This window comes from Gobio gobio, assembly GCF_949357685.1.
Source record: "Gobio gobio genome assembly, chromosome: 7".
NCBI classification, from domain to species: Eukaryota; Metazoa; Chordata; class Actinopteri; order Cypriniformes; family Gobionidae; genus Gobio; species Gobio gobio.
This window is the reverse complement of record NC_137103.1, coordinates 10,920,987-10,946,858: the sequence shown is the minus strand read 5'-3', so window position 1 is coordinate 10,946,858 and position 25,872 is coordinate 10,920,987. Positions and strand designations below refer to the sequence as shown.

Below are 25,872 nucleotides of genomic sequence, written 5' to 3'. Positions count from 1 at the left end.
AAGATTCAAGGAATCTGGAGGAATTTCAGTGCGTAAAGGACAAGGGCGCAAGCCTAAGCTGAACAACCGTGATCTCCGATCCCTCAGGCGGCACTGCATCAAGAATCGTCATTCATCTATAAGCGATATCACCACATGGGCTCAGGACTACTTTGGCAAACCTTTGTCAAGTACCACAATACGTAGTTACATCCACAGATGCCAGTTAAAACTGTACTGTGCCAAAAGGAAGCCCTATGTTAACAGTGTCCAGAAGCGCTGTCGACTTCTCTGGGCTCGGAGGCATCTGGGATGGACCATCACACAGTGGAAACGTGGACTGTGGTCAGATTAATCAGTATTTCAGGTATTTTTTGGGAGGAATGGACGCTGTGTGCTCCGAACCAAAGAAGAATTTTTGAAGCGCAAAATGCGACAACGAAGACCCCGTACTGTTGCCCACCGTAAGACTTGTTTGCAGGAAGAATGGGACAAAATTACACCTGAAACACTTCATCACTTGGTGTCTTCAGTCCCTAAACGTCTTTTAAGTGTTGTGAAAGGGAATGGCAACATTACAAAGTGGCAAATGCTTTACTGTCCCAACATGTTTTGAAATGTGTTGCAGGTCTGAATGACAGGAAAGGATGCATATTTACAAATGACATGAAGTTGACCAGACAAAACATGAAATATTTTGTGTTCATATTGTCTGCAATGAAATACAAGTCAAAGTAAATTTAGAAATCACCTCTTTTTTTCTTTTTTTGCGTTTTCCATACTGTCCCAACTTTTTCTGATTTGGGGTTGTATTTCAGCTCCCATGTTAACAGGTTGGAGCTTCCACACTGCCTGCGTGACACGCGTCTCAGGTTCCGAAAACACATGCTAGAAATAGAACCAAAGCCTATTTCTCACGCGGAACGCAAGTGTGTTAGAAGCGTTTCCAGGCCAAATTGAATAGGAAAAGATGTTTAGATGTCATTTGGACACGAATACATATTAATGAATGACATTTTGATGTTTGAAAGTCTCTCGCTAATTGTAATTTAAAATAATAATAAGAATTAGCGATTTTCAAATATTGCACCTGTCAATACAGAACAAAATATTCTGTAGCCTATTTTGTCGTCAATACTGCCGACGTTGTCTTTGCTGTATCAGCAGGTTATATATTTATGTTTAACAGGAAAAATAGGCCTTCCCTGTATGTCACACAGCAGCAGCAGCAGCGCCGCGTCAGACACCTTTCTGGTGTGCAAAGACATAGAAAACGCCACGCAGCTGACACGCAACAGAAACGCCACGCTCACGCCACGCTTGCAGTGTGTAGCCAGCCTTAAGCTCAAGTGCACACAAAAGGCCATAAGTAAACCAATATCCTTCAAAAGGTCTCGTCAATATAGCGGATAAATAAAATAATGGTAAGTAAAGTGAAATAGTCAAAGCCTTCAGGCACTGGATGTGCTGGTTTCAGCCTCATCACCGGCTGCAGTCATGAACTCATCTCATAAATCAAACACTTGCATTTATGTAAGTAATCTTGTTGAAATATTTGGGTGAGTAAAGGCAAAACGGACAAGATATAGTACCTTCAAAGCCCTTAGATGGCATTAAACAAACAAACTGCTGCAAAAAAAGTTAGGCGCCATGTAAAATGTAATGTGTAACTGCATTACTCAACACAAATGTATTGGAGTAAAAAGTAAATAATATACTTGTTCAAAAATGTAGTCAAGTAGAGAGTAAAAGTTGCTAATATCTTTGATACTCAGTACAACTACAAAGTAGCCAAAAAGATACTCAAGTACAGTAACTAATTACATTTACTCAAATACTTTACACCAATGGTAGATATTTATTTAGGCTGTAAAACATAGTTTAACAAAAAAAAAAAACACTAGCATATAGGGCTGGGCGATAAAACGATAACGATATGTATCGCGATATGTATCGATATGTATCGGCTCCGCCTAACAATGCCTGGTTGGGAGATTAAAGGTGTCGTGAACTGGCTTTTTTATTTTTTTATACTGTTGTCTGAGGTCAACGTATGACGTTTGCGTGGTTTTTACATTCAGAAACATCATAATGAATAAGTAATAGGCTATTTTCTGCCATGGTTTTGAGCCTCTCTCAAGACACGCTCGGTTTTGATGGGTGTGCCGCACTGAAGACTTGGAAGTAAACGCCCACGGCTAGGATTGGATAGAATTTGCATATTTAATGAGCTTCAGCTCCCCTCAGTACATTTGGGAATTGTTTTGAAAGCGTCTGGAGAATCAGAGTGCTCGCAAAATGTCTTTATCAAACAAACACAATGATTCATCTCTCATCCACCCGCGATTGATTGGAATGTTATTTTTGTATTACTTGGCCGGCCAGATCGGTGAATAACCGCGACCCGCACACACACACACACACACACACACACACACACACACACACACACACACACACACACACACACACACACACACACACACACACACACACACACACACACACACACACACACACACACACACACACACACACACACACACAGGAACTGGGGTCTAAATAAAGTTCCAGGTAAAAATTTCCCCCTCAAAATGGCCCTGCTCACGAGGTAGTACTTTTTCAAAGTTCAGGAACTTTCGGGGGTGGGACTTGTGCGCTGAAAATGCTGATTGGTTGAGCTCACGCAGCATTTTATTGCAACCTCAAAGTCTGTTGCGGTGCGTATAAACCATTGCAGTAAAAAGGCATTTTTGACAAGATGAGGCAGGCAGATCGCTACGGCGCGCGCAAATGAAACGGGCTACACAATCTAAACAAATAAAAAAAATGAAAAAAAAAACCTGCTGGTTGTCTTACCTTACACCTCTCCGCAAAATGAATATAAATCCGATCTTCAATTCCCACGATGTATGCACATTTAACAGAGTTCATGTCAATGAAAGCAACCGATATGAGCATTTTATTCATCAGCTCATTTCAACATCAAAGACCGCATTATGAGAACGAGCGACCTAAACACTGGTAAGAGCCTTAGTTTTAATGAAGATGGTTGTGTTTTTGAGCATCTAAGACTTAGCTTATTTTCAGTTTCATTTGTGGCACCAGCGCAGCACATCTCATTGTTTCTTTAAATTATTGAATGTCCTAAATATAAAATGAAGGAGAAGCCTAAAAAGGCCAGAAGCCTGGCCCGCGTTTGAGGTATGACGGGAAAATTAGCCCGAAGCCCGGCCCTAGGGGCGTAAAAAAGTCGGGGCCTGTCGGGCTCGGGCAGAAATGCAGGGCTCTACACAGAACAAATCAATTAGGCCCAATATAGGGGATGTCCCGGCAAATACGGGACAGTTGGCAACCCTAGTCACAGTTATCGTTCAATGATGTTGGTGCTGTCTAGTCTTAGTCATGGAAAAAAAGGTCATCAACGAACATATTTCATCATAGATTGTGTTAACGAAATGAACACCAAACTCTTCCAGTCTCAGCTACAACTAGTGTTTGAGGGGCAAAGTAGACGTTCACCAACAGCCAATGAAGACTGTATGGCATTATGCACGTGTTACAAACCTACGCAAGTTTGTGTAAGAATGACTGCTGACTGACACTTTGATCTTTGAAACTTTGCAGAGCTTTCACATTCACAAACAGCTCTATTACACACTGCATGAAATGTGATATGTGAAAAAGCATCATAGGGGGACTTTAAATGATCAGGACACTTGCTCACGTGTAATTCAAGTATATAAAAAAACATTTTTGTAAAGAAAGGCACAGTTTATTTTTGTCTACAAAACTAATTTGACCATTTAAGCATATGACTTAGAACGAAACAAACATTTCTCTGGTAGTGCACGTGGAGTGCTCGTGTCAAAATGAACTGGTTTTATTCAAGTTTGTTTAGAAATCCGATGAGAAATAGCTTCTTAAGGTAACTCCACACATTTAGTTACAGTCTGTATGCAGTCTTTAAATCTTTTTTTGAATTGTATTTATTTGCTGGAGAAAATCTGCTGTTTTTGTAAGAAGAGTTTTAAGTGGAAAAGTCGTCTGTCGTGGAGGTTGGAGCAGTCACTTTCTTTGATTCTCTGCAAAGGCTGTATTAGGTGAGGCCGACTGACGCCCACCGGGTCCTTATGGATGTTATTTATGGCAAATGAAGTGGATGTATAGCCACATGCTGAGGAGAGCGAGAGAGAACAGCATGTCAGCGTGGCAAGGACAGCGCGCACTTACGAACAACTGACATTTCACTGACATTAAGATTGGCCAATTTGAGCAGTGTGAAGACTGTGACGAACTCACACACCATCGAGAGAGAGAGAGAGAGAGAGAGAGAGAAAATGAAAAAACATGAGCAAGAAAGACTATTTCAATATTTCTTCCAGCAGAATTGAAATGCGTTAGAGCCGAGTATCTGTTCCTCTGTTCACATCATAGGAAACCTGAAAACCTGTAACCAGAAAGAAATGACACTCTTCACTAGATATACCACTGATATTAATTCAGCGTTAGACACTTTTATAATAGGTTATATTTTTTTTAAAAATGACTTAGTATAATATAATATTAATGCAATAATAGATGTACTTAAAAGAGAGTACACTTTCAGGCTTATGTTTCTTTTAAAAGTGCACTTTGTAATAATGTCAAATTAACCGTTTTACTTTAAAGGGGACCTATTATTCAAAATTCACGTTTGAACATAAATGTGTTGGCAGTGTGTGTACACAGCCACCCTATAAATGGTAAAAATTCACCCAATACTCTTTTTTAATCCCCATAAGCCGTTTTCAGTTTCTATGCAGTGTGACGTAGCATATGGTTAGGCCCCGCCCACAACTGCTGACGGACTCCGCCCTATTAGCATATACCCCGCCCTCAGTAAGCTGTACACAATCCGCCATGTTTATCTCCTCGCATGAGCATTAACAGCAGCATTCAAGTATGAAATGTATTCTTATTTAAGCTTCTAAAGTTATTCAGTCAAGAGCAGAGTGATTTTCTGTTTGTCTTTTGTTTTGATTCATATTAACCCTTTCCCCGCCAAACATAGAATTTTCCGTTATTTATGAGAAAACGCTTCCCTGCCAAACGCCGAATTTTCCGTGTTTTCACTGTTAGAGGCTAGGGGGCGCTCTTATGCATCTTCTGGATGAGTTCAGAATCTCCTGATCAAAACACAGGCGAAGAAGAAGACGCCAAAAACAAGCGATCATATGCAAGCAGATGCATACGTGATCTTCAACATTAAACATCATTTAAATCAAAACTATCTAAAGTTACTGAATGAAATGTTGACCCAGGATGAGCTCTAGGACTGTGAAGCTTTGGGGTGTTAATGGACTCGATTGATTTTCTCAGCTTTTTGCTCAAAATGTTGTTTTTTTATCAAACTTACCCATAATTTTGACAAAATGGCATGCTCAGATATTCATACAACAAAATATTCTATGGGCCATTAAATTTTTATGAAAATGATCAAAAACCCTGGCGTTGGCTGGCAACTTTTGTTAAAAACGCTAGTGGGGAAAGAGTTAACAGCAGATATAGCAGTAGGTGCTCTATATTACGCTGCTGTCACTTTAACACACATATCTAATATACACATGCCATTTCTTTCCCTGCTGTTTACTTTCACAGACATAACCGACTGTGTTTATGTGAACTTTGTGTGTTTTTGACTTAACCTTGTGTGTTTTTGACAGTTTAAGCGCAATAAGACGTGAAAGAGAACTTAGTTTAATACTCACGGGACATGGCGCCAGCTTTCTGTGCGCATGCTTCAAGTGTGTGTGCTCAGAAAACCATATATCAGAAGTTTACACATGCAGATAATACACTTTCATGATGATGAAGAACTGCAGGGTCATGTGAGTGTTGCCGTGATTGAGATGATAATCAAAACCAAACAGATGTATTCATTTTTGGCAGAGTATCCGAGGCAGGTGCTGTACAGGCTCCGCCCTCTTCTGGATAGGGGGCGGGGAGCAGCAGCTCATTTGCATTTAAAGACACTTGCACGAAAATAGCATGTATTTCCTTCCACTCGTTTTACAACATAGTACAATAAATGATCTGTGGGGTATTTTGAGCTGGATCTTCGCAGACACATTCTGGGGACACCAGAGTTATATATTACATCTTGTTAAAAGGGGCATAATAGGTCCCTGTTGAACAGGTAAAAGCTATAAACTAGAAACATGTCATCTAAATAATAATACGTAACGGTTCGTATATTCGTTCATTCGGACTGAATTTGTACTCTGAGCTCATTTATCAGAAAGTTGCTGATTTGGAAAACTCTACATAGAGACTCCAGGTGCCACAATAATAGCGTTCTGCACGAGAGACTCGGCATGTTTCTAAGCTAGTGCTACACACAGAACTATTGAGTACATTTGTGATTATACTGAACTGTTTCTATAGGTTCTTTTCAAAATTTATAATCAACATTTCAGTCGTTTAATCCGCCATCTTGGGTTTATTTTTCTTTCACTGAGCTCGTCGCAGTGCATGGGATTACATTTGTCATATCGACATCACTAATCCAAAGGAAGAATGCTTTTGATATTTGCTTGGGTTATTTGTTTAGGTAAAACTGTATCATGAGCATTCGTTTTGACACCGTTAAAAAGGTTGATATTATCCCCCTCACTCTTTCTCCATGCTGTTTTTATATTTTATCAATGATAGTGTGTCTTTTCTCTATGAGAAATGTCTCTCATATCAATGATGTGAGAGAGACTGTAATATCTGGTACTAATGTCTAAAAATGTATTTTCTAAAAAAACTATCATTCTGAAATAGTCTGACACAATGATTAATCTTGCCTGAGAATGACATATTGCGTAACAATCTGTCTCTGTCAATCAATCTGTCCATCAGATGGAAATATGAAGGTTTATGGAAGAGTTCATTACTTTAAAGGGGGAAATTTGATTTTTAAATAATAACCTGGGACACAACTTCACATTCTGTTAATAAGCTGTCAATTGAAAACAAAACTGAGATCCAGAATAAAGTTAAAATGTTCCAGTTAGAAAGCATACAAATTTGCTAATAAAGAAATGAGATGTTGAAAACAAAAGATGTCAAAAACAGGAAGAAAGAAACACAAATAAATGAAAGTGTTCAGACATAATCATTTTCATTTTTACATTATTTCTACACTTGTAAATTCATTGCAATGAATGACGCACTTGCATTACAAGTGAGCGTTATACCGTATTACGACTGAATCAAACATTGGCGAATTGAGTGTGGGTATTCAGGCGTTCTTGTTGTTAATATCTGTACTTCATATAATAAGAAGATTAACTGATTATGTAATGTCATTTGATAGGTGCACATGATGACAGTAGCCTGTACACACATGTGAGTGTTTCTGTTCTTCTCCGACAGCTTCTTCCAAACCTGGCCATCCACTCCTGGACAGAAGAACATGTGGTGGGTAGAGTATTTCCTCAAGCAATAGAGAGGATTTCATCAGATTTTTTTTCTTTTTTTAACATCTATGTCTTTACAGCATTTCTGGATGGAGCAGATCTTTGAAGGTGAGGTTCTTCTTCACCTCTGATTTTGATTATCTGTTTATGTAATGCTGTTCTTTTGAACTTTCTATTCATCTGTTACGAATTGCTACGAGATTTGGGTTGAAGATTTAAATGCAGCTTTATTGGGACAATCCAGAATCGTATTCCATATAACGAGCAAAGGGTCAAACAATTTAAATAAGCAACAGGGCAGAAAACACAGGCAAAAAGGGTAATCCAGAATACGGGCAGAGAATCAAAAAGCAAGACACAGGGAACCAGGATAACGCCCAGAAATGCAGTGTGACAACATACAAGACTTCACAAAAAATGACAAAACACACAGGGCTTATATAGCCGAAGTTAACAAGGTAATGAGACACAGCTAATTGTAATCAAGCATAATGAGTCCAGGCTGTGGGTTATGGGAAATGTAGTCCATGAAAAGATGGAAAAGATTTGGGAGGAGTGCCCTCTAGTGGAGATCATGGGCACTCCAGCTGGTGGATGTGACATCATCAAAGAAACCTCAAACCTGGGCTGCGTTCCACTCCAAATTTTTATGCCCTTCACTCGCTAACTTCCCTCCGTCTCGTTCACTCGGATGTGTGTCATTGCTTACGTTGCACAAGCGCCCTCTACAGGTGGAACTCATGCATAAAGTTTGGTCATTTGGAATTCACCATGGAGCTGATTTATTATTTAAACCCCTTTGTTTTATGCACCATTCTATATGCATATAAGTTGTTGGAGAAAAAAAATACAATCCTATAGTTAAATGAGCTGTTGGAGAAAAATAAAATTACACAGGTGGAAAAAAAAAAATGAATAGTATAAACTTTGACTGTGAACATAAGGTAGCTACAAGTATTATGCGATTAAATCTCAACATAATTAATATAGTATACACTATTATGCAATTCATTCTCACAATAATTAATATATCATACACTACAGTTGAGCGTGATCTGCTGTGACGTCACAATCAAGTTGAATTGTGGGATATACAGTGCATCCGGAAAGTATTCACAGTGCTTCACTTTTTCCACATTTTGTTATGATACAGCCATATTCCAAAATGGATAATAAATTAATATTTTTTTTCCTTAATTATACAAACAATACCCTATAATGACAACGTGAAAGAAGTTTGTTTGAAATCTTTGCAAATTTATTTAAAAAAATGACATGTACTTGAGTATTCACAGCTTTTGCTCGATACTTTGTTGAAGCACCTTTGGCACCAATTACAGCCTCAAGTGTTTTTGAGTTTGATGCTACAAGCTTGACACACCTGTTTTTGGGCAGCTTCTCCCATTCTTCTATGCAGGACCTCTCAAGCTCCATCAGGTTGGATGGGGAACGTCGGTGAACAGCCATTTTCAGATCTCTCCAGAGATGTTCAATCGGGTTCAAGTCTGGTCTCTGGCTGGGCCACTCCAGGACATTCACAGAGTTGTCCCGTAGCCACTCCTTTGTTATCTTGGCTGTGTGCTTAGGGTAGTCTTGTTGGAAAAAGAACCTTTGACCCAGTCTGAGGTCCAGAGCGCTCTGGAGCAGGTTTTCATCAAGGATGTCTTTGTACATTGCTGCATTCATCTTTCCCTCGATCCTGACTAGTCTCCCAGTTCCTGCCGCTGAAGAACATCCAAACATCATGATGCTGCCACCACCGCTTCACTGTAGGGATGGGATTGGCCAGGTGATGAGCGGTGCCTGGTTTCCTCCAGACATGATGCTTACATTCAGGCTAAAGAGTTCAATTTTTAATTCATCAGACCAGAGAATGTTGTTTCTCATGGTCTGAGAGTCCTTCAGGTGCCTTTTGGCAAACTCCAGGCGGGCTGTGATGTGCCGTCTGGCCACTCTACCACACAGGCCTGATTGGTGGAGAGCTGCAGAGATGTTTGTTCTTCTGGAAGGTTCTCCTCTCTCCACAGAGAAACGCTGGAGCTCTGTCAGAGTGACCATCAGGTTCTTGGTCTCCTCCCTGACTAAGCCCCTTCTCCCCCAATCGCTCAGTTTGGCCGGTGGTCCTGATGGTTCCAAACTTCTTCCATTTACAGATGATGGAGGCCAATGTGCTCATCTGGACCTTCAATGCTGCAGAATTTTTTCTGTACCCTTCCCCAGATCTGTGCCTCAATACAATCCTGTCTCGGAGGTCTACAGACAATTCCCTGGACTTCATGGATAGTTTGTGCTCTGACATGCACTGTTAACTGTGAGACCTTATATAGACAAGTGTGTGCATGTCCAATCATGTCCAATCAACTGAATTTACCACAGGTGGACTCCAGTCAAGTTGTAGAAACATCTCAAGGATGATCAGTGGAAACAGGAGCACCTGACCTCAATTCTGAGTGTCATGGCAAAGGCTGTGAATACTTATGTACATGTGATTTTTTTCATTTTTTATTTTAAATTTGCAAAGATTTCAAACAAACTTCGTTCACATTGTCATAATGGGGTATAGTTTGTAGAATTGAGAAAAAAATATGAATTTAATCAGTTTTGGAATAAAGCTGTAACATAACAAAATGTGGAAAAAGTGAAGCGCTGTGAATACTTTACGGATGCATTGTAGAGCTGCTTGAAGTGTACATCAGAGTAGACTTGCTCCCTCTGTAAAAAAATTCCAGGGAAAGAGGGTCTGTCCACATAAACTTCCCTCGTCCACTTCATGAAGTAGAACGCACTTTAAAATGGTGGCAGGGATTCCCCCGAGGTGAAGTGCTAAGGGAAGTTTGCGAGTGTATGTCTAAAAGCGATGTGGAACACACCCCTGGTTTCGACATTGATAACAATTATAAATGTTTCTTGAGCAGCAACTCATCATATTAAAATGATTTCTGATGTGACACTGAAGACTGGAGTAATGATGCTGAAAATTCAGCTTTGATCACAGGAATAAATTACAATTTAAAATATATTACAATAGAAACAAAATTGTAATAATATTTCAAATTTTTTCCCAAAAAATTCTGTATTTAAATAAATGCAGTTTGTGAGGATAAGAGTTTTCTTTCAAAAACATTAAACAAATCTTATTGACCGTAAACATTTGAACGGTATTGTATTTTCATATAAAAAAAATCTGAAAGGTTTCTTTGATGGTTACATTTTTAGGTGTAAGGTTAGAGGATAGTAAATACCATTACCTCAGTTTAAAAACAATAGAAATTGATGCAGAGTGATAAAGATGACCTTGTGTGTGTGTGTGCTGGAGGTGATGGAGAACTGCAGCTCTACGCCGAGGTCTTCAAGCAGAATCACATCACAGGACAGAGACTCCTGCTGCTGTCTGAGAGTGACATGAGAGATCTGGGTGTGACGTCGAAAGGACACATCATACATCTGAAGGTGCCAAGCTACTTCCTGCACGATTATGGCTCTTATATTTTGAAATGTTAGCACTGGAGCTATAGTGGGCTAAACAGTTCATTAGCATACATTTAATTTAATTTAAGCACACTGAAGAGTATATGTATATACACCGTGTGCAGAATTATTAGGCACATTGATTTTCTGAATTAGAGTCTGAATAAAATCTCTTTTTTGGCCCATTTTATCTGTAAAAGAAAACATGCCTAACAATTCTGCACACCTGAATATAAGTTGTTTTTCATTTCCAGCCTTCATGAACAATTATATATCACTTATAAATGATAAAATACAAAATGAATAGTTATTAAGATTAATGTGGTTTGGAATTGGTAAAATGTGCCTGGAAAAAAATATGACCAGAAAATCAACGTGCCAAATAATTCTGCACACGGTACATATATATGTATATATATATATATATATATATATATATAAACAGTGGGGCAAACCAATTGTGCAAGTTCTCCTACTTAAAAAAATTAGAGAGGCCTGTAATTTTCATCATAGGTACACTTCAACTATTAGAGACAGAAATCCAGAAAATCACATTGTCTGATTTTTAAAGAATTTATTTGCAAATTATGGTGGAAAATAAGTATTTGGTCAATAACAAAAGTTCATCTCAATACTTTGTTATATACTCTTTGTTGGCAATGACAGAGGTCAAATGTTTTCTGTAAGTCTCCACAAGGTTTTTACACACTGTTGCTGGTAGTTTGGCCCATTCCTCCATGCAGATCTCCTCTAGAGCAGTGATGTTTCGGGGCTGTCGCTGCATGGGCAACACAGATTTTCAACTCCCTCCAAAGATTTTCTATGGGGTTGAGATCTGGAGACTGGCTAGGCCACTCCAGGACCTTGAAATGCTTCTTACGAAGCCACTCCTTCAGAGCCCGGGCGGTGTGTTTGGGATCATTGTCATGCTGAAAGACCCAGCCACGTTTCATCTTCAATGCCCTAGCTGATGGAAAGAGGTTTTTACTCAAAATCTCACGATACATGGCCCCATTAATTCTTTCCTTTACACGGATCAGTCGTCCTGGTCCCTTTGCAGAAAAACAGCCCCAAAGCATGATGTTTCCACCCTATGCTTCACAGTAGGTATGGTGTTCTTTGGATGCAACTCAGCATTCTTTCTCCTCCAAACACGACAAGTTGAGTTTTTACCAAAAAGTTCTATTATGGTTTCATCTGACCATATGACATTCTCCCAATCCTATCTAGCAAACTTCAGATGGGCCCGGACATGTACTGGCTTAAGCAGGGGGACACGTCTGGCACTGCAGGATTTGAGTCCCTGGCGGTGTAGTGTGTTACTGATGGTAGCCTTTGTTACTTTGGTCCCAGCTCTCTGCAGGTCATTCACTAGGTCCCCCCGTGTGGTTCTGGGATTTTTGCTCACCGTTCTTGTGATCATTTTGACCAAAAATGTCCAAAAATGATCAGTACTTTTTGCATTTGGGTATGTTCGAGGTCGGATCACGTTCTCACCACAAACGAACCGAACTGCTCCAGAGTTTGTTTGAAAGCGTACCGAGATCACCTCTTCAAGGAGGTCTCTGTACACTTGTTTGGTCCACTTTTGGTGCGCACCCGAGTGCGATTGCTGCTTTCACACCTGACCAAACGAACCGCACCAAAGGGGAAAACAAACTCTAGTACGATTCAACCGAATAAATTAGGCAGGTGTGAAAGCACCCTAAGAATCCCATGGCACTTCTCGTGAAGAGTAGGGGTGTAACCCCGGTGTCCTGGCCAAATTCCCTCCATTGGCCCTTACCAATCATGGCCTCCTAATAATCCCCATCCATTGAATAGACTCTATCACTCTCTCTCCTCTCCACCTATAGCTGGTGTGTGGTGAGCGCACTGGCGCCATTGTACTTTGGCTGCCGTTGCATCATCGAAGTGGACCCTGCACACCGGTGGTGGTTGAGGAGAGACCCCTGACATGAGTGTAAAGCGCTTTGGGTGTACAGTAGTGCATATGAAAGCGCTATATAAATACCTCATTCATTCATCCATTCAGATTATCAGGAAATGGGAGACCCCTTATATAATGTGTGACCAATATTCATAGCTTTCACGAGTTAGATCTAGGCGATGGGTAAGCTAACTGAACTAGCTAATCCTTAGGAAAAGCAAAATCATGCATGAGATCTGTTTATTAGGTCAGTTATTTCTCCTAGACAGCAATGAGACTAAATAGAGCAAACGGAAATGTTTGCTGTTTCTTCTAAAGGCCAGATCACAGCACGCAGACGGATGGCAACAGACACTTCGTCTGGTTTTATCAGATCGGTGTGTTACCCCTGTCAGAGCTTGTTTTGCCCGATTGAACATGTAAGAATGTCTGAGAAGTGACGTGCTTCAACCTTGTGACTGTCGGCAATGGTCTGCGTCTGTCGGCGCAGTGTGAATTGGCCTAAAGAAACCCAGCATGAAATCTCACACAAATTTTTCAACAATGTGCTCAGGAAGTCCAAGATCTCAGTGTGCAAACAATATGAAGTCCAGATGATCTGATGCTGAGCAATTCCACATTCAATGTGGAGCTTGATACTGTATGTCAACGATTGATTTATTTGTCTCTGGGAGTTATTTTTTATTTCCCCCAGTGAATTTTTAGAAATCTCTGCGACAGCGTTGATGTTTAATTGAAAACTCCATTATGTCATATTGCTAAGCTTTGAAAGAGCAACCTCTGAGAAATAATTTCCCCTCCTCTGGGATACGCTGCTAACTGACATCACACATCTGATCCTGTAAGGCTTTAGTATGTGCGCTCCATAGAGAGCCTGATTTGTTGAATTAATTACTCTAGATGTATATGACATATGCCAGAGCGTGAATTATATGTTCATAAATGATACACAATGGTATTAATTGTTGTTTTGCTGCTGAAAGTCCATTAACAGGTAATAATTATGTTACATTCACACACAGCTGGCCATTGGCTGATTGTCAGTGCGCTGCATAGCTGCATAAATCCATCCCGTAATGTTTTAAACATTATGTCAAATCTTTCTTTTTCAGACCGAAATTGAGAAACTTACCCACGACTACCTGAGTCTGTTCCACTTTCCTCCATTGATCAAGGCATGTATTCGCTTTCTAGATCATCTTTTACATAGAGTTGACATGATTTTAGCTCAGTTCTTTCTTATCTACCACACTGTAAAACATCTTTGGCTACACTTTATTTAGGGTGATGTAGTTACATTGTAATTACTCAAATAAGTGCTGAGTAATATTAATGAACTACATGCACTTACTATTAGGGCTGTCAAAATTGCTCAAAAATGACGTTCGAATATTCCCTCTAAAAAAAGCACGAATATTCGAACTATTCGAACATCTGGTTGCGCATTTTATCAATGACGCGCATTACGTCAATAACAGGACAAATGAATACAAAGACACATAACTACTTATATAGGTAGTCTATTTAAGTTTAAACATATTTGACAACGTATAACCTACACAAAAACAAGTAAATCACTAATGGCTAAAGACCGCAGACCTCACTCTCTCTCGCCCTCACGCTCTCTGCGCATAACGGTTTAAATGAACACACACACATTTTGAGACTGATCAAGAGTTTTGTGCAAGCAATTTAAGGTCGCGACTCGTCCCAAATATAGCAGGCTTCATTCAGTGATTGAAACTTTTACGGTCTATGGATTGAAACAAATATTAATATAAGTTTTACAGCATATTATTGAACGCTCCGAGCGAGCTGTGCTGTGGTAAACATGGAACTTTTCCTTGACATGAAACGGTAAATAATCAAACCAGTGGAAGCAGTGCATTTATCCTTCATTCATGCAATATCTATTCAATCAGTACCTCGGTTCCATTGCTTGACAGAACTCCCTGAAGCCTGCCCCATCCACGACACTGATCGCTCTCATGTCCTTACAAATGAACAACATTAATTTCTCCGTTATGGCCTCTTGTCGTGTTGCAGACAGAGAACTTGTGGCGGGCGATGCAAAGTAAGGCTGGTCCAGTTTGCACATACAAATTAGTTGCTTATATTTACAAAACGAGCCTACAAAAGCATAAAAAAGCCCGTTTAATAAAGAAAAGTTCACGAAACTAAGTGAAAACTCACTAAAGTGTTTAGTGAAATTAGGAAACATTTAGATATCATACATTGAGTTGTATAAGTTAACGTTACATTTCTACATACATTTTGTTCTCATGTCACAAGTAATATCAAGGTTTATTTTGATCTGTTTTACATGATTCTTTTGTAGTGTGGTTTTCGGTGAAGTGTACTAAAATAAATATCGTCACCTGTGTACGTTAGCCCACTTCTTCTCGACGCTTTTCCTGATAGTTTATAGAACAATTACTCCGAGTCGCCGTCTGTCGTTTCAAAGAAAAGCACAACAGCGAGCGCGTCAAGTATAAACGCCTCGTCCATTTGGGGAGGAGCGCGCGCAGTCAGCGTGGGCTCGCGCTCTGGAGACGGGCCAAAGTACACAAGGCTTCAGGCGCGCTAGCGCCCACTCGCAAAGCAGACAGCCACGCCTCTACTACCGCGGGCGTTTTTTTCCCCACATTTTTTTATTTATTCGAATATTAATTTTCACCTTTGAAATTCGTTTTTTAAAAACTATTCGAATATATATTCGAATTTAGAATATTCGTTGACAGCCCTACTTACTATAGAGTTAGGGTTGGGGTTTGGTTTAGGGTTAGTTACTTGTAGTTATGCGTAATTTACTGTTATTACTATAGTTAGTACATGTAGTAACATCTTAAAATAAAGTGTTACCCAATCTTTTTTGCCTTTAGTCAACAAAACTTAATTTACTGGGTTTATCCAATTAATTTGTCCAATGTATTTGAATTGACAAGCCATCTCAACTTTAGGAATTAAGGAAAACTCGGACAAAAATGAAATAAAATATAATGACTTGAGATGTTTTTTTACAGTACAAGGTCACAGCAATGTATTTAAATGTTCCTTATGTGCACTTTTAGGATGGTTTGGCCACTGAGGAAGATGACGAGGAGTGGAGGAAGACTGTAAATCTGGAGTTAGTGTTTGGATATCACTGGAAAGCAGGCACGGGTCACACGGTAAATCACACTGCTACATATCATGTGTTGGAGCAAGCGTGCCGCACACGTCCTGAAATCTGAAGCCGACACATCTCGATCGCCCCCAGGTGGTTGGTCCCAGTATAGCTTATAACCCCGCCCCTCCATGTATTCTAATGGACGCGAGACAAACTAAACAATCAAATTACACTTCATATATTTTTTTTCTGTCATTTTAGGCCGTTTTTAATCACGCTGATGTTAGTTCAAGTGTCCATTCTTCAATAAGTTTGGTTTTAGTTACTTGATGCTGTAAAAATGGGGGTGTGACGTCATGATTGACAGTTGAGGTTGACGGCTTCTCTGAGTGAAGTTGTCACTGAGGCACCAACAGACTTTTTCGGGAGGAGATTGGAGCTTTAACTTTAATTTTTACATTTCCATAAATGTTTATTTCACAACGACATAATGAGTTGTTCTGCAGTAAACTGTACTAACAGATACTGCAGGAGTGTGGGCGGGGCCTTGATATCGCGGCTCTACTTCCTGCTCACTACTGCACAGATGCAGGTCCCAGATCAGCGCAAGATGCAGGGACGTGCAGAGAGTTCTTCAGGGGCCGGGGCTCAAATGTAAAAAAGGGGCAGTATGTAAAAAAAATTAAAATAATTATATATATATTAGGGATGCCATAATTCTCAATATAATATTGAACCGTTCGGTACGGCATTCACGGTTCAATACGCGCTTGTGAATTGCGTTTTTTTTTTCATTTAATTAATTATTTTTCTACACATTCTATCATTTGCCTCCATCCCAATACTGAACATCGCAACATACATCACATCACACATTAGTGGTAGAGTTATACTCACGGAACACTATAGTTATTCACAATCACCAAAGTGCATTATTTGCATGCGTTTTAAAGCCTTGCCGGTTAAACATTTCATTCGCGTGCTTACGCACTGTTTTAACATGCGCTTTTCCGAGCGCGCACACTAAACGCCTGTCAAACACGGGATTACTGGACAAAGTAGTCGTCTTACTGCGCTAATACTGTCAAATACACACAAGGTTAACATAAACACAGTCGGTTATGTCTAAAGTGAAAGTAAAATCGGCGTGTCTGTATATTAGATGTGTAGAGGTCTTAAATTGACAGCAGCGCAGCCTATAGTGAACACGCTGCCGCTTGTCCTTAAAGGGACAGTTCACTCATTATTTACTCACTCTAATATTGTTCACTATAAACCTGTATTAATTTCTCCTGTTGAACACAGACAGTTGAATACCAGACAGTTCATGGTAGCCATTGACATCTATATTATTATTTCCTACAAAGGGGACCAGCAACTGTTGGTTTCCAACATTCTTCAAAATATATTTTTTATGTCCAACAGAAGAAAGAACTTTATTCAGGTTTAAAACCACTTGAGTGTGAGTAATCGATGACAGAATCTTCATTTTTGAGTGAACTATCCCTTTAATTTTAATAAAACAACAAAAGACAAAGAGAAAATCACTTACTGCTCTTGACTGAAAAACTTTAATGCAGTAGCTTTAATAAGAATCAATGTATATTTTATAGAGTATTGCAATAATTTTTTTTACCTCTTGCTGTTCCTGTCGTCTAAGAATAGAATATCAAAAAACTGATGTGACAAGCCATCAGAACCGAACCGAACCGTGGTTAAAAACCGAGGTATGTATTGAACCGTGGACTAACTGTATTGTTGCATCCCTAATATATATATGTGTGTGTGTGTGTGTGTGTGTGTGTGTGTGTGTGTGTGTGTGTGTGTGTGTGTGTGTGTGTGTGTGTGTGTGTGTGTGTGTGTGTGTGTGTGTGTGTGTGTGTGTGTGTGTGTGTGTGTGTGTGTGTGTGTGTGTGTGTGTGTGTGTGTGTGTGTGTGTGTGTGTGTGTGTGTGTGTGTGTGTGTGTGAAAAGTTTGTATACTATTTTATGTTTTTGCAAGAAGTCTCTAATGCTCATCAAGCCTGCATTTATTTAATCAAAAATACAGAAAAAAGCAGTAGCCTAATATTATGAAATATTATTACATTATGTTCTTTTTAACATTTTATTAATCAAAGAATCTTGAAAAGAGTATCACAGCAGGTTATAAAAATTACGCAGCACAACTGTTTCTAACATTAGACATTAAATCATCATATTAGAATGATTTCAGAATCATCATGATTTCATTCACAGAATGATGTGACACTGAAGACTGGAGTAATGATGATAAATCAGCTTTGATCACTGGAATAGATGATATTTTAAAGTATATAGAAAACCATTATTTTAATAATATTTCACAATATTGCTGTTTTTGATCAAATAAGGGCAGGCTTGAAGAGTATAAGAGACTTCTTTCATAATGCAGCATAATTATCAAAAATGGTAATATAAATAAAGTCCTTTCACGTCACCATTTCGCCAGCCTACACTTCACATAACAGGCCTGTAGGTGCCACATGTCTGTCTGTTTGTCAGGTCTTTCAGTTGTGTTTTGATTCTGTCACATGTTCCTTTGTCTTAGTTTCCCGCTACTAGTCTGTTTCCAAGATTTCCCTCATTAGTTTAGTTCGGTTCAGGTGTGTTTAGTTCATTATCAGGAAATCTTTCCACAAACGTTAGTTCGTCTGTCCATGTCATTTTCAACCAATTTATGAATTAGAACAGAAAAGTACCGCTCCACTTCACATCGCCCAGTGGAATTTGAACTTGTTCTGCCAGATCACGATTGGTTGGTGTATTATGACAAACGTTCATTGATGAATTATATAATATTTTAAAATATATAATATATAGATTTTTAATTAAATCGACACATTAGCTTTGATTATTGATGAAAAAAAATGTTTGGTTTATTCGCCCCCAACCCCCCGTAAAGCCACAGACACTCTCTGAAAGAACCATATATAGCTCAAGAGCCTTTTCCGAACAGACTGTGGGAAATCAGCCAGTCAATCAAAAGCACGCAATCCATAGCAACGCGTTATGGCAACGCCTCAGACCAACTGATTTGTAAAAATAAACAGCCGTTTATGAGCCGTTTGTTAATATTGTACACATTGTCATGTTATTATTAAGTCAAATTTATTTTGTTTTATTGACCACAAATATTATCATTGATATTTGTCTGAGAGGGGCACTTTTGATTAATTTTTGGAAAAGGGCAGGGACTCGAGATAACCCCCCCCCCCCCATATCTGCACGTGTCTGGCAAGATGTATATTACAACATACCATAGTGCAAGATGCCATATTCGGACATTGGCGGCTTCACTTTTCTACAATGGAAAATAGTGAAGGGATGTCATCGACCTTTTTTTACAGTTTATGTGTTAGAGCCCTCATAGGCCCAGGGTACACCTGGTATTAAGATGCATTTTGGTCGATAGGACCACAAGTGGATGGCACTAAATACAGGTGTAAACGGGGTCTAAAACACTTTGAGCATGTCCACTTTCAACCACTTCCAGAGGTAGTGGAAAACACATCCGACTGGATTGCTTTCATAGTGTAGACGCTCCTGTGGTCGAATGCGCTCAAACAGCCACAAAAGACCCTCTGCTCTCCGCCTACTGACCTAATGTGTAGACCGCAGGGTGTCCCATTTGTCATTTTCAGAAGCGTGCTCACAAGCGCCCACTTTGTGGCCATTATGCTCCCTCAATGCACACTTTTGCACAGAGGGAGATCACAAGGGTTTGGGGTTCAGCCTGGGACAGGGCCTTAATCCATGCAATCTTTGAATTTGGCATAATTTTATTCTGTCGGTCACAAGATAGATTTTCATTTTTTAAATATTGTTCACTACTAGATTTTCTAAAGGAAACATGAGTGATGCTTGATTGGGTGTTGTGGGTTGTTGCCCAGGCGTTGCTGTGTGTTTGCTAAGATGCTGTTATGCAATGTTTTGAGTGGTTGTCAGAGTTTTGTGGGCAGTTACCAGAGAGTTACTAGGTGGTTGCTAGGGTGCTGTCTGTGGTTGCTAGTAGGGCTGCTCGATTATGGTAAAAAAAAAAATTGAAATTGGATAAATAAATTCAACAGAACAAAAATACAAATTTAGTTTTACGTTTTTCAGGACAATGTACTAACAATCGATTCAGATAAGTAATAGCCTACATTAATGACAGACGGCAGCAGGTTTATTAGGCTGCTGTCACTTTAAGAGCAAACGCATGGATTCAATATACTGTTAAACATGCAAGTTCAGGTTGGAGTGAGATTTTTTTGGGGGGGTAGAACCCTGCCAATTTCACATCATACCTCACACGCGGGCCAGGCCGGGCTTCGGGCCTGTTTTAGGCTTCTACTTCTTTCTATATTTTAGACATTAATTAAAAGAAAATATGAGATGTTGCATGCGCTGGTGGAAACAACACGAGACCATGATACCACGACTGTCAAGACTGGCTCGCGCTGTGTTTAGAGTCTGCAGCCGCGCCAGCAGTAGCGAGCGTCCCTCGGCGCGGCTGTAAGTGTTATGGCCTTTTTACACCTGCTCACCTCATTCGTTTTTTCTGATCAGAGATCTATCCGATTGTGAAAAGACCAGGAGTAAATGCCCTCCGAAATTCCGAGATTTCAATCTGATCACTCCAACAAACCAATTCAGAAGGTGGTCTGGGACACATTTCAGGCGAAACTGAACATGTGTAAATGCATCTGGTTGTTTAAATCACTGATGTCAATTTTACTCCTGGCAAATTGTTAAAAAATAAACGTGTGAGAGCGTGTTATAGGCTATATATGTTGTAGTCAGATATAACGTCTCTACTGCAACACGCATCGCTGCAAATGAGTAAAGCAAGCCAACACACGAAAACGTCCGCCAGTGAAACTGAAAGTAAGTCTCGGATGCTCAAAAACACAATCTTCTTCATTAAAACTAATGAGACCAGTGCTTAGGTCGCTCGTTCTCATATTGCGGTCTTTGATCTTGAAGTTAGCTGATGAATAAATTAAATGCAGCTCATTTCTGTTGCTTTCGTTGATGTAAACTAAATGTGAATATAGCGCGGGAATCGAAGATCGGATTTATATTCATTTTGCGGACAGGTGTAAGATAAGGCAAAAACTGCATTTTTTATTTTTATTTAGTTTATTAATAGATTGTATAGCCCGTTTCGTTTGCGAAAATCAGCATCAGCCTGCCTCAACGTGTCAAAAATGCGTTTTTACTGTGGTGGTGATAGTAAACGTTTAAACTAACATTGTGATGCTTGAAGTGTTTGATATCTATGGATTTTACTATAGACAAGAAAAGTCAAGTGTTGATTTGAGAGGCTAAAGCGTTGGGTTAACTCCCTGTCGGCCGCTGGCTGCTTAAAAAAACTAAAACTTTAATTTAACAAACAAAAAATGCTCCAAACATGTTTCTAAATGAACTTAATAAAGAAACGAATAGCTGCAACAGTGTAATAGGGAGGACAAAAAAAAAAAAACACGCAACCTCCAGTCAGACTCGGGCCAAGAATTTTGATAAGCTGTTGGACACGGGCCGTGGTGGATTTAACCCACTTTTCTTGTGTTAAATTCAGTATTTGCTTGCATTCATTAATATTCGATCACTTGTGTGTGCTTGTACGAGTGTCATGAAAAAATATTAGGATGCAAGTTATTAACTTTCTTAAATTTCACATTTAAAAAATAGCGTTTGATCATGTCTAAATATTTATTCAAATGCAAAACCTAAAAATAAGTAAGCAGTTATGATCTGCAATACTCATGGTCATACTAGTGGATACATCTATTTATTAAAGAGCCAATCAGGCACCTAGTGGGTAAACCATGGCATTACAAATGGCCACAAAATGACTCTAATTTGCTTCTTTGCATTGGAATTTAAAACACTTTCCCTATTTTAACCTTAAATACTACACTAATTGTAATATAAATAATAAAATAATAATTTGATGACTTAACAATGATATTACACAGCGCCTGAAAATAGTCCCCAGCAAGGTAACTTCCAACATGACGCTGCGTAATATCATTGCGCCGCTGCACCCATGGTTATTACGCGGGGAATGAGAGTATAGTTCCTAGCCATATCGCCTAGAAAAACTTCTCATTTTCCGTTGGTCTTAGTACACAATGTAACTACAGCAGAGTCAAGTTTTAAATAGGAAAAATATCGAAACTCTTTGGTCATTTTTTGGAGCGAGATGCTAACGGTCTAATCAGATTCAATGATGTATGCTAAGCTATGCTAAAAGTTCTACTGCCAGACTAAATCGGTAAAACTCAACTGTTTAAACTTAACTGTTTAAGTTGGAAAATGAGGCTATTCTCAAAAAAAGGGGATTGTTCCTTTAAGGGAGCAAACTGGCCCAAAATTTCAAAATTGAACACTGACCACCTGCCGTGTCTCGCCTTAACATTACATAATTTCGAATAGATACGTTTTAAGATGTAAAAATATAAAGAATTAATGTTTTATGACAATGCAAGGTTAATCCAGGATGTAAAATGTCATGCAGTGTAACCCCCTAATATGTAAAAAAATAAAATCACATTTCTAACTTTACATTTAAAAATGGAAAAACAATGATTCAAATGCGGACATTCGCATGGATTCTAGAAAAATTATGATTACACCACATTTTAAATGGGCTTGAAATGTTGCCAAGATGACTACCTTTCCAAGAATTTTTGAAAGGATTTCCCTTGTCATGGACTCGTATCCACTCACTTAAAAAAGTAATTGCATTCCTCTCCTCAACAAGCCGCATGATGGTCGATCGCTAATCTGAATATTGGAGGAACATGAATGCGGTGTTTGCTCACGGTTCTCTTTAACGTATGTAATGTTTGTGATTTGCTGTCATTATTTTTGCATCAGCGTTCGTGCTTCATTTCCTGTGTTGACAGGGAGCTTTTGTTGGAGATGTGATGTCTTGTCAGACTTTTGTCACAATTGCGGCGCTCTGTGATTTGAAGTTGCCTTCCTCAAGTAAAGGACGGCTGTTATCGCCCTCCTCCGAAGACTGACCGCTGTCTCGCTAAACGTATTTTCGGTTCCCAAGCCTCTTGTTTTGGTTCGTCTTTTTGGTTCGCTTAAAAAAAAGGCCGCAAGAGATAAATAATTCTTCACGTAAAGCGAGGCGTAGGATCCACCCCCTCTTGCCGGCGAGCCTTTGTTTGGGCCCTGACACAGGAGAGCGACTGCGTCTTCACTTTCCGTTTGAATTTAATCAAAAATTTAGCCAGAAGTCATTTTCTTTTTAAAAGGCAAATGTTATTTAATCTTTCAGCTGTTCATTGTCCCGTCATAAATAGTCCCCTTTCAACGCGTGCGGCGGGGCTGAAGCGGGGCCGCTAATTGCCTCCTATTTCTCCTGACATGTGGTGGTTTGGTTGGGAGGAAGCTCAGCGGGAAGAAGGAAACAGGAGTCTGAGAAAATGAGAGCTAATTATTTTCCCCTGCCTGGTGTCAGCCTCCGTGTCAGCCTTGTTTTTACAAACTGCAAGGTTTTTTGCACTAAATAAAACAAACCCGCTTCGCTCGAGGTTTTTTTTGCCGCCTTTTTTCGCTCGTCTCCCTCTCCCTCTCTCTCTTTCCTGGCGGTGTCGTGGTACCAGCTGCACTTCTCAAAGCCTAAATGAGACCCTGCGATTGTGCTTTGCCCATCTGACAGCACAGAGTGTTTCTGTTAATGAGGATATCAGGGCTTAGTCGCCGGAAAGGTGCTGAATTATGTATGAGGTGTCATTAGACGCTTACCACGCTGGCCGTCATTACCGCACATTGTTTCTGCCGCTGCTATTAGGCGGGGATAACGTTTGGCAAACGCTTGGTCAGCACTCGGCCGACTTGTTACTAGACGCCTTTAAGCCCCGTCCAAAAAACAAAACAGGCCCACTTGTGTAACGGGGTTAAATATAGTATGTGTCTCCACTTGCCAGTAATGAACCGTTTAAATGATCCGTCTGAAAGGTGATTGGTCAGGAAGGGGTTAACAGGGTTTCCTATTGGCTGGCTGACTCTCGGTGCTGCCAGCGGCGAGGAGTGTGATCGCCAGCTCCGGAAATCAAATTCACCTCATATTCCTAATTCACTGTCACTGAAATTTTAGCTTACGTTTTAGCCGTTCATTTACACGACAACGGTGAGAAAACACAAGCTTTTGAAAGACGGTTTCAAAGTGCAAGGTTTTGAAAACGATGACGTCATGTACATGCGTATTTCATGTTCACGCATGTGTATTACGTGTTTCTTGGCAAAGTGATATCGCCAACTACTGGCCTGGCGTGCATAATGCAGCCTTTTTAGTCATTTTCACAGATCTGTGTGAACGTTGCTGTCAAAAGTAGTGCTGTCAAAATTAGAGCGTTAACGCATGCGATTAATGTTTTCAGTTTAACACGTTTAAAATATTTAATGCAATTAAGGCAGCATCCGTTTTTTCTTTCATCCTTTGGCTAGCGTTACATTATATGATCACGCTCTTATTCATGCAAACGCTTTTAAACCATTCAAGCGCAACAAGACAGAAGAGAAAGCGCTGTCTGTGAATGTCCTGACTATGTGACACACACACAACGCACAGAAAGAAGCGCGCCAGTTTCACGCGCGCCAGAATCGAGTTCTCTTTCACGCTTGAACAAACAATAACTCACAGAATGAAGCCAACATGCCCGTTTTCTCAAGTATTCTCATAAATTTAATAACATCTTAAATGAAATTAAAGAGTTGTGAGGAAATGAGACACGCGTGATAGCGTGTCAGATCCGCATCATGTGCGGCAGCGGCCGATCTTAAAGTGACACAAGCCAATAATGATGTCTGTCATTAATGTTAGAACAGAGAAAATTGTTGCTTTAATAAGAATTAATCTACATTTCATTTATAATTTATGCAGTGCAGACTGTTTGATGACTATTCAATTTCTGTATATTTCCTACCTGTTATTGTTTTTTATTCCTTTAAAGCCTAATAAATATTGAAATTAGAGCTTTCAATTACACTGTAATGTTTATCATTAATGTTTTTTAAAAAATCTAATTCATTGAAACATCAGTACAGTATTAGTCTCAGTGATACTGCCTTCATTCAGAAAATGATGCCATTACAACAAATATTTAAAATATTCTGTCTTTAAATTGTTTCTACATTCATTTGGAGAGTTACTGAAATTATTATAATATAAAAATATTACAAAACTCGATTTTATCCTTTGAGATTCATTTTGATACAGAAAAATGTGCGATGAATTAGTTGACAGCACTAGTAATTGTTTTTGGCATTTTATAATAATTATTTTTTTTTTTTTTAAATATGTCTACATTACATTTGATATCAGTTTTAGTTGTAGGTATTTTAGTACATTAAGTTAAACTTACTGTAAAAGAGAAATGTTTCCTTGGCAAATAGCTGAAATAAAATAAGTGTTTTTAAATAAGTATTTGTGTATTTTATTTTAGTTCAGTCAGTGTTATAGTTAACCGAAACTAAAATTAGAAAACCATACAAAAACAGAAACTGTGGCAAGCAGCGAGGCAGCGAGGACCATGAGAACGGGGCGAGGCCGGTGGCGTGATGATAATGAGTGATAATTTATCCTCATAAAAGAAGGAGCGACGACAGTGAAGGACGAGAGAGGACCAGGCCTGGACTTATTGTTGTGTTTTGTTTATGTTTTATTATGTGTGCGTGGCAGTCGTCTGTTAGGGACTGCTTGCGTTACTTTTAGTTTAATGTTTGGATTAACGTTCGCCGGTTCCCGTCTCCTTCTTCCCATATCTACATACCTTGTTACATTGGTGCCGAAACCCGAGAGGAAGGAGGGACATTCTGTCAGAGAGCCACTTGCGGTCTTCATTCTTCCGTGCTGCCCGACCTTCTCAGCACCGCGATCCCAGCAGCGAGGGCTCTCCGACTAAAAGCTCAAACTAAAAG

General features: G+C 39.5%; 1 protein-coding gene across 1 annotated transcript in view; it reads left to right on the top strand.

Annotated features, from left to right (window-relative positions):
- The window catches only part of map3k20a (mitogen-activated protein kinase kinase kinase 20a), a 106,497-nt gene that overhangs the window by 69,003 nt on the left and 11,622 nt on the right, over nucleotides 1-25,872 (top strand). The window contains exons 12-16 of the mRNA XM_079822456.1: nucleotides 7,381-7,425; nucleotides 7,505-7,532; nucleotides 10,741-10,874; nucleotides 13,935-13,997; nucleotides 15,894-15,992. Of these exons, the coding sequence (XP_079678582.1) occupies nucleotides 7,381-7,425; nucleotides 7,505-7,532; nucleotides 10,741-10,874; nucleotides 13,935-13,997; nucleotides 15,894-15,992 (369 nt within the window). The remainder of the gene's footprint in view (nucleotides 1-7,380; nucleotides 7,426-7,504; nucleotides 7,533-10,740; nucleotides 10,875-13,934; nucleotides 13,998-15,893; nucleotides 15,993-25,872) is intronic.